This window comes from Lissotriton vulgaris, chromosome 12 (assembly GCF_964263255.1).
Source record: "Lissotriton vulgaris chromosome 12, aLisVul1.2, whole genome shotgun sequence".
In the NCBI taxonomy this organism is placed as follows: domain Eukaryota; kingdom Metazoa; phylum Chordata; class Amphibia; order Caudata; family Salamandridae; genus Lissotriton; species Lissotriton vulgaris.
The window spans coordinates 263,976,108-263,988,842 of NC_141700.1; the positions used below are offsets into that span (position 1 = coordinate 263,976,108).

General features: G+C 45.2%; 1 protein-coding gene across 2 annotated transcripts in view; it reads right to left on the reverse strand.

The window, feature by feature from the left end:
* DRC7 (dynein regulatory complex subunit 7) overlaps window positions 1-12,735 on the reverse strand; it is a 193,886-nt gene that overhangs the window by 164,966 nt on the left and 16,185 nt on the right. Inside the window, exons 2-3 of one of the 2 annotated variants that reach the window (XM_086945007.1) lie at window positions 8,664-8,864; window positions 6,794-6,968 (exon numbers count right to left, since the gene is read on the reverse strand). In XM_086945007.1, the coding sequence (XP_086801133.1) occupies window positions 6,794-6,968; window positions 8,664-8,854 (366 nt within the window). In that variant the 5' untranslated portion in view covers window positions 8,855-8,864. The remainder of the gene's footprint in view (window positions 1-6,793; window positions 6,969-8,663; window positions 8,865-12,735) is intronic. The other variant, XM_086945008.1, reaches the window with a different exon arrangement.

Below are 12,735 nucleotides of genomic sequence, written 5' to 3' on the forward strand. Positions count from 1 at the left end.
AAAGGCCCCAGGTGGGCGGTAGCAGATGATTACCGTAAAGGTATCTCCTTGATGGCAGTTTATAGACAGACCAAAGAGCTCGATTCCAGGTGTCGGGTCTATGTCCAGGATGTTCGTTTGCCACGAGGCTTTGAAGATGACACCAACTCCGCCGCCGCGGCCTTTGGGTCTAGGAAGGTGGAGAATGTTAAAGTTTAGCGGACAGGCGGCTGCTAGGTCGGTCTCACAGTTTGCGTGTGTCCAAGTTTCTCTGCTTGTCGTATTTAGATATGTCCGCTGCCATTGCGGACATCTGTTGCATACGTCACAGCGGTTCCTGGAAATGGATTTTAAAGTTTGAAAGATAGGTCCAGCAACAGGATGGAGCCATATATCAAAGATACATATTTTCACTTATTTTCAAAAAGAAAATACCAAAGCTGGATTTTCTTTTCAAAAATAAAAATAATAATGACATTCTCCCATGGGGTGGGGGTCATTTAAATGTTTTTGTTGCCCTTTACGCCACATTTTTCATGGCGGTGATGGGCAGTGAAAACTGGTCATGTGTCAAACCACTCTAAATCAGGTGGGCGGACACACTTCCAAGGCTAAAGAAGATGTGTGTAGGGAGCGGAGACGGAATAGACTCTGCCATCTACACATGGAAGGTGTGCCTGACACTAAATGAGGTGGTAGACCTTCAGGTTAGTGGAAAGGGTACTCTGTAACTGTTGCAATGGAGTACCCTTCTTTCTGCCAACATTTAAATCAGCACCTAAGTGGATTATACACCCTGACAAGATTATGTGATTTACACAGCACTGAGACTGCCCTGATCACCGCCATGTGCAACATCTGCACTCTACTCGACAGAAGAGAATCGGCGGCCCTGATCCTCCTTGACCTCTGCGCAGCTTTCAACACCGTATCCGCCACACACTCAAGAGACTGCACAAGATTGAGATCAAGTGAGACGAACTCAGGTGGATTGCATCATTCCTCACAGGATGTCCTCAGAGAATCCGTCTATTTCCCTTCACCTCGGAACCCACGAGCACCATCTGCGGTGCCCCTCAAGGTTCCTCCCTCTGCCCCACCCTCTTCAACACCTACATGATGCCTCTAGCCGGCATAGTCAGAACCCACAACATCAACATCATATCCTACACCGACAACATCCAGCTCATCCAGTTGCTCTCAGCGGACCCACCACCACTAACACCAACTTCCACAACTGCATGAAGAATGTCACAGCCTGGATGAAGGACAACTGTCTGAAGCTCAACACAGACAAGAGCAAAGTGCTGGCAATCACGCCTCCCTCTGGAACCACACCTGGTGGCCCTCCGAACTTGGACCCACCCCCTCACCAAAAGCCTATGGCCACAACCTCAGCATCATCTTGGACAGCAAATTCACCCATGAGACGACAGATCACCAAAGTCTTTTCTGCCTGCTTCCGCACTCTATGCATGCTCTGAAGAATCTTCAAATAGCGCCCCATAAGCACGAGAAAAACAGTCATGCAAGCCCTAATCACCAGACGGCTGGACTACAGCAATGAACTGTACGCAGGAACCACCACCGAACTCATGAGAATGCTCCAGATGCTACAGAATGCAGAGGCCAGACTGATCCTCAACCTACACATGCAGACCCACATCACCCATCACCTGAGGAGCCTCCTCTGGCTCCCCATCCAGAAAAGATGCCACTTCAGGTTACTAACACACACCTACAAAGCCCTCCACAACCAAGGACCAGCATACAAGAACCACCGCCTGAACTTCCACCAACCATCAAGAAACCTTTCCTTTGCCTCTCTCACACAGATACTGTGTAACCGACATGGCCCCAGCGAAGACGGCTACTTCTCTCACCTTGCCGCCAAGTCCTGGAAAACTCTCTTTCTCAACCTTCGAACATCATCCTCACTGATGGACTCAAGACCTGTCTTTTCAGCTAAGCCCAACAACTCAGCACCTGGATAACCTCACATGTGATAAGTCACGCTCTACATGTACCGATTGATTAATTGATCACAATACTGCAACCTGACTTATACATCTTCTTCGAACAATGTATCAATGTAACTTAAACACTGTTTCACAACAAATTGGCTTGCCTGTCTAATGAAACCAGATGCCAACAATACCCTGGCAGAGGAGTTAGGTACATACCCCAACAAATTGCCCAATGTGACACAACAGTGTGACCTACACACTCTGACACCCGGGGCGCTTACACTCCCCCTCAAGGAAGAATGTGGGATACACCCCATGACAGATCAATGTAGTTTAAACACTCTGGGGCTGAAACAGTGGAAGCAACAATGTAGCTCACACACCATTAGACGAATATGTGGCTTAGACACTCATTGCTAAAATGGAGTTTACTCATCCCAATGGCGAGAGACTTATACAGGCAGAGCATTGTGGCTTACACACACTTTTAGAACAATCTGACTTACTACTCCTGATGGAATAATTTGACTTGTACAATCAATGCTTGACTGGATCTCACTTAGCGATACGACTCACAAACCCAGACATGACTCAGACTCCCATAGCAATAATGTTCAGCAAAACTCACACACTCTGATACTGTTATGTGTCTTACATTCAATTACACAACAATGCCTCTTACAGTCCGGGCATAACACTGTTGCCTACATAAGATGGAACAACACAATGTGACTTGTAGACACACATAGACTTAACCATCCAAGCTCAATAGAGGAATCTTACTTGTAACTCTTCAAGGTGTATGGTATCCCTTGCAGCACCTCAAGTAAAAATGTGTTCTTGGCTTTAACCACGTATTTTTGAGTTGTTGTTTGCCGCATATATCAACGGATGCCACATGCTAGCATTGTCAAGGCTCAGCTACTGTTAGTGCAGAGAACTCACCAAAACATGTAGTTGAACAACCTAAGAATTGAACTTTGGAGTCTTGGAGAGTGGTGGATATCTTGTTCTTAAATGGTCCGTCCATTAATTTTCAGGACAAATATAACTATACCTGTGTTAGCGGCTATAGCTAAATGGCAAAGAGTGGGAGAAGGAATGTAGCACTACGAAAGGGAATGGAGTATGTGTCATTGTAAAAAGTTCTCTTTGAATGCAGATTCAATTTGCTACAATTTAAACTCCTAATCAGGACCTACTTCACTCACACTAATAAAGAGAATTTTTAAAAAGTAAAATTGAAAACCAGTATTGGGTGACCTTAAACGTGTTTTAAAATTACAACTTAATTGAACACAACTTCAATCCTCTGTCCCGAAACTACAATACCGTTTTAGTTACTTTGTTTGAACTATCATGATGATGATGGATTAAGCGCTAGCAAACTCATCTCTGGGTAAAGAAAATGTTTTGCTGAAGATCATACAATCAGTTTAACTTAGAGGAACATATACTAAAATATCTTGTGACTCAAGGCTAATAAGAACATTTCACTGGGAGTAATTACTGCCACAACAATTTAGCATGGTGACAATAATTCAAAAATTTGAAATTCACTTTTGTTCATGAGTCAATTTTATGGCCACTGTTGGGGGTCAATATGTTCTGCCTGATGATATCAATTGCATAATATTTTCTTAAATTTTTAACACATTTTCTACAGAAAAGTATCGCCTATTTCTTTGTTGAAGGTCTCAGTAGTGCAGAACGGCTGAGAGCAGCAGTCAGTTTTGCCATTGATGGTGGTGGCAACAGTGTTTGCAACACTAATTTCAGGGTTATGTGTCACCACAAAGCAAAGTGGTATTTGCTAAGTGTGAACCTGTGCAAATGTTTCATATTTATTTTTATCTTTTTTTCCAGAATCTGTGTATGGAATATAACAAGCATAGGCACCCCTTCCGCTAGTAAACAAGACTATCGAAAAAAGACAAAAAATGCTCAAAGTCGTTTTCAAGTCTAATAAACCATCTGCAAATACGGGGGAAGGTACTGAAGTGAACCTGGTACGCTGAACTAGCGAAAAGTGAGATGACCTGGTCCCACTGTCTGCAGCTCCTCTCAAGGACTGAGCACTGCAAAGATCTCTGAAGATCCCTTCTTGATTGCCATAAGAAAGGGCAACTACTCACAGTAGCCACAAGGGTGCCACTCTGCACTTAATATTCAGGGGAATGGTGTCATGTGTCTCCTTTTGAGGGTTCCAGTTAAGAGGAAACCAACAAAGGACAAAACAACTAATTGGCAATCTTGGTGATTTTTTTATTGTGGCTATTAGTGCTTTCAAGTTGTTTTCAGTTAAGCGCAAGGAATACTCAGCAAGGCACCAAAACTAGCCTATTAGATCTTCAGAACTAAATAATCCATTGAGGAATCCAGGTGCAGAAAAATACAGTGAAAATGAGGGACATGAATGCAATTTAAAATAGGGCAACAAGTGTGTTGTGAATCATCCATTTCAAGTAAATGCCTCCTTATATATGGTCCAGGCAGAAAATAACATGACAGGAAAAAAGATTAGTGTCGTCTTGAATTGGAAAATTCAGACAGTAAACACTCGGAAGGCGACCATCTTGGATAGGGATACATTTACAATAAACAAAGCATCCTTTTCAGGTGAATAATATCTTCCAAGCATGAGGAAAAAAACACCGTTGAACATTCTTCCTCTTTTCCACACGTTGGCACTCTGCCAGCTTCCCTTATCCAGTGGATAGTGCAGAAGAAGACACCACACCTTGCACTGAGCACGAGTACCAGAGACTTGCTTTTGCCACCATGGATGTGGTCATCTCCAAACATGCTGCTATCTGCGGTGTGTCTCCTGTGCACATGTAACACCTCGTTCTTTCGCATGTATAGACAGAGCTAATGGAGTTGCATCCTTTTTTCCAACATGAGTGTGACTGTCCACAATTTGTTGATTCTCCTTAGTTCTCTGTTGTATTTTGAGGTAGATCTAGCTATTATTGCCATAAATATGGTAAGGTTTTTGCCATCCAGGATGCTCTGGAGTGGTACCATACAGATAGTTTACATATTCCAAAGAGGCGACCTTGTTGATTCTCTGCTTCATTATACTTATGAGAGTTATATAATAGGGGAAAACTCTAAAAAATATGCACATAACAAACTTTTCCTTCCTGTTGCGGGCAGGAACATTTCCCCATTAACTCTTCATGTTTTTGTTCCCTTTTCTTCCACTCCTGCACATGTTCCTATCATCACTATCATCACTTTTTAGGACATTCAACCTATTGTGTGATTTCTCAAGCTGTGCTTGTCCCACACAAAGGTCTTCTTTTTGCCTTCTGTGATGCTGATCTTTCCTGATCCTCTTGAAGGTTTTCTGAAGACATGGGAGGCTAGTACTCTACCCTAGCCACAGCTTGCATGCAACTTTTAGAGGAATCTTATATCCAGCTGTTTAGCGTTCAAGAAGCGATGACGTGTTGGTGAAATTAATTCTAGGAAGGACTGGAACAAGTAGGGCATTGTCGTTGGTGCAACTACGTCTGTTGATGAAGAGCATCATGACACATCTGGCCCTGAAGAATGGTTTCCTCAACATGCTTGGTATTGGAAAGGGTGAAGATTGAAACAGAGCGTGCACTGGGCGGGTGCTTTTCTGGGATAAAGGGATAAGTACTGGCGCATGGGGGAGTTGGCACACAGAAGGGCATGTCATGGGTGCTGGTGCCCAACCGTTGACATGGGTAGCTGAGTGCGCTTTGCCTATTTTGCACATTCTTGGGGTTCAAGCAGGCTTTGTTAAGGTCTGCTGTCTTTGTCTGCTGGAGAAAGCCTTGGCTATATAGTGCAATACCGAATCTGACCATGGAGCATACTGATCTCAGGGCCATACAAATCAACAAATGGCCACTATACCAACTGGTTGAGTAACCTAATAAAGTAAACAGGCCCACAACATGAGCATGTTTTCTTAAAGTATATGCTTGTCTCCAAAGTGGTTTTAACATGTCTTTACACGGATTATATAGTGCACCTCCTGCAACATAATGACAGCTTGTGTTCACAGAAAATTCTTATGAAGGGAAAAGGCACTACTGAAAGATACAAGAAACATAACCATATTATTTCATTAATAGCCCTTATGCTTTTCTGAATCCAAATTTCCTCACACAGCTTCTTCTTAATAGTCCCTCTAGTTGTCTGTGTTCTCCTATTCTATAAAAGTCTCATCAATAGTTCGTATTCATTTTCTCACAAACTGCACCTACATAATAGATCCTTTTCTGTCATGTAGCATCACCAAACATCTCATTAATAGCCAATCTGCCTTTCAGATTCCATCTTTCCTCAGACATCTTGTCATTAATAGCCCATCTCCTTTCCAATCCCACCTTTACTCACATAGCAACTCATTAACTCACTTTTATTCATTAACAGGCAGTCTTCCTTTCTTATACCAATTTCTGTACTGACCATTCCTCAGTATTAGTCATTTGTTCTCTTTCCCGCTTGTCCTTGGACAGCTTCTCGGTCACAGTCTTTCGCTTGGTGTTCAATTCCTGCAACCCATTCTTTTAAGATCTCACCTTGTCTAGGAACAGTATTTTACCCTAAGGGCCCTCATTCATTTCTAGGAACTACATACATTCATACTGCATATAAATAAATGTCTGCCTTTATTTCTTATTTATTGTTCATAATGGCCTTTCCTCTTTTTAGGGTCCCAAGTTCTGCATTTTCATATATTAATCAGGTCTCATTTCTTCTAGATCACTGATTTCATGTTCAGTCCATCTCATTCATTACTTATTTCCTCGCTTCGCCTCTTTAATCCCAACAATACAGTGATTTGCACACTTGGCCATCCTCACCTCTACACCACACTCGTTTACTGGACACATGAAGAGCGGCTCACGATCGGGATAAAGATGTGTATACTGTCTCCAGAAATTCTCTGCAAACTTCAGCAGCATCTTTTCCTTGGGTGAATTCTCCTTGTACGAGGGCGGGAAAATCATCTCTTCTAAAAGGGGTCGTCCTGGAACACTACACATTTGGGGAAAAGTACACAAACAAAAGTTAAACTAAGACAGGAAAAATAGAATGTCTTAAAGATACTGTTGTATTAGCTTATGAGCTTGTTATTTCTCCAAGGATACCTCTTTTGAGATCAAGGATAGCAGAAATGGCTTGAACGTTCACGAAGTCTCTTTAATTGAGTTACTTACCATTTCTGATAAACGCATACTTGGTTCTCTGATATATTCACTGTGGGCTCAAGAAAACCTTTTGTGGGACCTCCCATAATCAATTGGGCCCTCAGCTTACGCACAACTACCTTGGACGTTTCAAAGAATGGCAGAGTATATGAAGACAGAAGATGGGAATGCAGTTGCTATCCGTTTTCGTAAAACTCAGTATTTTAATCTACTTTCCTATTCCCTTTTTTCTGCATTGCTTTGCATGCTTTGCATGTTTTACAATGTGCTCTAAAAAACAACACCGGGTATTCCATCATTTTTCCCAGTGTTGTGGGGTATGGCGATAGATCAAGTCAGTTTGTTCCATCTTGGGCGAATTGTAGGTTACCTTGTCTCCAACTGTATAGTAATGGGTTTAAGAATTAACTGATTGCGGTCAGCCAACATGTATTTCACTCTAGAAAATCAAGTATTGACCACAGCAACACTACATATCCTCTAGGGAGTGCTGCGATGCCCTCTTCTGCGGCACAGCGCCCTAATAACTATCTCCTTTAGCACTGAATAATGACATCTTACTATGTTATCGTCAAGTTGTATAATGAAATGCTGTGCATTAGCATACATATGGATTTTTCATTTAGCAAAAATAGGGTTTTAAAATGTTACTTTTGAGGGATTTGTCAGATGCTGTTACTTAGACTAGTCAGAAACCTACTCTTCACGAAGGCATATGTCCAGTGGAATTTCACAGTCCCTTTCAGTAAACACATCTTCATCCAAGGGTATATGTGAGGTGGCTCTCTGCTGTCTTACTTTATTTGGAAATTTGTACTCTAATTTGTTTCTTCGGCCATCACAACTGAAAGATAAATCATCAGAAACTGGGAGGTGTAGCAGAAACACTAACTACTCATTATCACTGTTTTCTTTCCAGATGTAATGGGGTGAAGAACCACAGTGATCCCAGAGAGAAACCAGAAAAATCTGAATTTGCCTTATTAAAAAGTCTAAAATAATCAACTAATTGGTAGTGGAGGAAAATAAAAGAGAAAGGAAAGTGAGTACTTGAATTACAAAAACAAATTAGCTATTAATTGTGTCTGATACACCTATGCAAAGCCATAAAAGATTCTTTAAAATTAGAAACATTGTACATGACATTCCTTGGAATTCAAAAACATTTCTGTAAACTAACAGTTGGGGAGACAGCAGTAGTCAGGAATTGTGTGATGCTGGCATGAGTGTTGGGGGGAGTCCTCCCACTTCTCCTGATGGTGCTTAGAACTGGAGCCAGACTGTAGTACTATCTTATCTGGTCCTTCAGATTTTTAAGTTGGCCTGTGTACACCGTGTTGTAAAACTGCAGTATGGCCATTGGTAGGGACTAGACATTTCCATCTGGGGATTTAGTGTGGGATGGGTAGGATTATTCAGTGCATGAGGCTTAATCACATGATGATAATGCCTACCAGATGATCATTGGGATGCCAGATTTTATGGATCAAAAACAAATTCTAGAATGACTATTGGTTCTTACAGATGGTGATCTGATGTTTGGCTCTCAAACTCAGAAAGTTCCTCTTCCAAATCCTCAAGTTCTTCGGGGGTCAGGATGAAGTCACCACTCTCCTCTTCTTCTTCTTCTTCTTCATCCTCATCCTTGTCTTTGTATTCCTCGGGCTCCGTTTCCTCCACTACTTCATTTTTATTTTCAATGATGTCCTCCATCCTTTGCTATCTATGTGCAAAAACAAAGATACATGAAATGAAAACAAACCGAGTTATAATAGGGCTCATGACATAAAACCATCCAGCACATTTACAACAATCCAATCCGATAAGGCCGGCTGTAAAACCCACATTTGTTATAATGCATGATCGGATTTACAGCCTAGTTTTTAAAAAGACCTATTCACAACATAGCAGTGGTCATACAGTCTGTCTAACTTACAGACCAGGGGCTATATTACAATAAGTACCCTAGGGGTGCAAAGGGCATTTGTGCCTGCTTTGCGTGTCCCTGGGGCACTTTGTTATTACAGAAGGGGGCGCAGACGTTTGTGCATCCCCTTGTAATACATTTCATAAGGTGCGAGTTGGACCCGGCCCTTTTTGGCAGGTTCACCCCGAAACTTTTTGCTTTTTCATAGCCTGTTTCTGGAACCTGGTGTTGGTGATTTTAGGCCTCTGCACACTTTTTCACTGTGGTACAGTGTAAAGTGCGGGAGCTCTCTGTGTGTGTGCTGAGAGTGACCTGCCCTCCCATAGGAATGAATGGGGAATATGTATGCCCATGGTAGTTCCTGATGTGTGGGGAGTGCAGGGTCGAGTTTGGTATGTGTGAACTCGTGAGATTGAATGCTGCGCAATGATATATGCGTGTCACGTCTAAGCCCCGATTCGTAGACTACATCTCCCAGAATGCCTGGAAAGTGGTCCTTTGTTTGTGTTGAGTGATCTGCTTTATATGTTTTCTTTCCTCTTTCTTCCGGTGCTTGTCACTTTTTGTTGCCTGCCTACCTTGAACTCTGAGGAATACCAGAAGTCTTTTTGAATCCGTGATTTACCCTGGGGATTACAGAACTGTTTTGAAGTTATCCGAGAGCAGCCGTGTTGCAGGCTGTCCCGCTGCACGGCGTGCTTTCACCTTTGACCTGGAGCCGCGCTGAAGAATTGAAGCCGTGGCAGAGAAGCCGAGTCGGCGTTTGCTGAACCAGGGTATGAGCGCAGTGCAAGCGTCTTAATGCTATGGAGAATAATTAAACGCTGCTGCCTCTAAGTGGTCACTGAATTTGTTACGGAAGCGGCCGCTTTCGTAAAACTCTAAGACTGTTGGAATTGTAGCGGAATCTTCACTACTTGTGTTGTGGGAAGAGCGGAAGCTCATTAGAACGTTATTTGTTGGTGAAGTGATTCCCGGAGATCACAGACAGGCTATTTGGAACTTGAAACTGTAGTGAGACGGCGTATTAACTGCACAGATCTGAACTTGAAATCAGAGGTCCGCTTTCTCATTGGAGCAACTTACAGTCGGATATTTGTTTATTTCTTTTCATCACTTTCTTGTTGGATGATTGTGGCAGCCTATAGTAGTGAGTATTATAGGTGTCCTTTTGGTTTATTCACATTCTGTTGTTTGTCCATAGGGGAGGGGGCTTGTATTTACGCTTGTCTTTTCTTGTGTATTTCTGCAGACCATATGCAAGCGAGCACTGATAGATCTCTCACTCGTCTTCGCCAGCTGTGGATGGTCTTTGGCTGCCAGCCTGTTTATTTTACTTTCTCCATTTTTTCCCTTTCCCTGGGGGGGGTCTCCCTGGCTGAGTTTGTATATGTGTAGAGCTCGGCGGGGGGACTGTTCCTAGGGAAGAAGGAAGTAGGCAACTTCATCGCTCCTGCTGCTTCTGAATGTTCAGGTTAGTCATCCTGTCTCAGACGTGACAATGCGGCATAATTGTGTCTAGTGTAGAAGTGCCACTTTTAGAAGTTGGCATATTTGTGTAATTTGTGTCTGGCATGTGATTGGCTGGTGAGCCTGGCTCCAAGAGTCTGGGTGGGTCTGCCCCGGTGGTGAATGGAGTGATTAGCATGCTGATGTGAGGGGAGGGGTGCACCTGGGCCTGAATAGGGCGGGGCTTTTCCCACACAATGCTGGCTCCACCCCCTGTGGTGCGTCTGATGTCCCTAGCCTGGCCTGTGAAAGGAGTTCCCTATAACCATGTGTAGCTGGTTCTCACACTGCCTGCACCCTGCTAGACAAAGGATTTCTCTGTATAAAAAGGGGCTGTGTCCCCTTACAAAATGTTCTTGTTTCTGACTTGAATCCTGCCAGGGGCGTGCTGCTGCTTGGGCCCAGGGGAAGGCTTGCCTCCCTGGGCCCTGCCCAGCCCCTGGATACCTGATGGACTGCTGATGTCCTGGACTCTAGAGACCTTTTCCTGGGATCCCCTGCTGGATGCTGGGACCCCTTTGCTATGGGAGTCTTTGCCTTGGGGGCTTGATGGACTCTGCCCCCCTTAGCGCCTGGGAGAGCGCTTTATTTTGGCTGGACTTTGTGTTTCCTTCTAGCGCTTGGGAGCGCTGGATTTTACTTATAGCGCTGGGTGCACTTTAATTGTCCCCTAAGCGCTTGGTAGCACTTTGATGCCCCTTTCGCGGCTGCCCGCGCCGCATATTCACTTTTATTATTTAATTCACGGGAGCCCACCCCGTTTATCTGCCCCCTCAGCGAGTGCCCACCTCGCTGCTACGTTTATTGATTTTCGAGGGTGCCCCGAGATCCAGAGAAGCCGGTGCCGCCGCCGCGAAACCGGATGTCAGGCAGGCCCGGCCGTGACGGGGGCGGGGCCTGCCAGGAGGCGGAAGTGGTGCCATGTGAGAGGAGGTCGGGAGCCCACCCCGCTTCCTCGAGCCCGGGAAGAGAGGAAGTTGCATGCTCCGGCGGCCCGGGGCTCCCGTAGCTGTGGAGAGCCCCAGGGCCCCAACCAGGAAGTGCGGCCGGTCCCGCAGCCGGAGAAAAGAAGAAAGCGGCTGGAAGAGGAGACGGGGCTCCGGTGATGAAGTGGAGCCCTGCGCTGCTGAAAGGACGTCCTGGCCGCCGGGAGACCCAGCGAGGAGAAGCTCCGCCGCCCAGAAGAAGAGAGGCCTGCTGGAAGACCCAGATCCCCGCGAGCGCCCCTGAGCAGCCGGTGAGTGGGGCCAGGGGGTCCATTCCCAAGGAGGAGGGCGTCGGGGCACATTTCCGGTGCCCGCCCCTCCCCGGAAGCTTGTTTCCTTCCCAGTATAAGAATTGGCTTGGTAGTTTGGTCTGTCCTGTTCCCATGATGCACTGGGCCAGGGACACACTAATTTGCATATAGCCAGGTTCTGAGCTGGGGTGGTGCAGTGAGCTAAAAAACGGTGATGGATCAAGCCCTGATCTTTGGACTGGGTAGGAGTAGTCTGCTTAATTCAGATACTCTGTCCATCACCACCCCCTTTTCTGAATCATCGCCCCTCCCCTCCAGCGTGAGGGCCTTGGTGTTTCCAGCCAGGAGGCTCAGGGGGCATATCTGTTCTCGAGTCCCCCAGAGGGGGGACTCCACCGACCGGCCATATTTGTGTAGAGCCCTGAAAGGGCTCCGGGGGCCATTGTGAGTCTGAGTCCCCCGTGAGGGACTCCTACGACGTGGCCGCTTTTCTTTGCTTGGAGCCCAGAGAGGCTCGTGGCCGCATTTCTTTACTTGGAGCCCAGAGAGGCTCGTGGCCGCATTTCTTTGCTTGGAGCCCAGAGAGGCTCAGGGGCAACCAGTTGTTCAGAGCCTGCGTGGCTCCCACGTGGCCCCATCATTGTATCTCCAGCTGCCCAGCACTTAGTGGGCAGCTGCCACGTTTAGGCCCCTGACATTGGGACACAGGGCGTCCTAGCCCCAACAAGGCCAGCTGGCCTAGGGACTGCCACAGGTGGTGGCTTATGTAAGTTTTGCGCAATTGTGTGGTTTTATTACACCTCTGAATGTGTTTTCATGCATCATGTGTTTTTGCGCTATTGAGTTGTGTTCTGGCACCTCTGAATGTTTTTATGCATCATGTGTCTTCCTTGTTCTTACACCTCTGAATGTGTTGGTTTA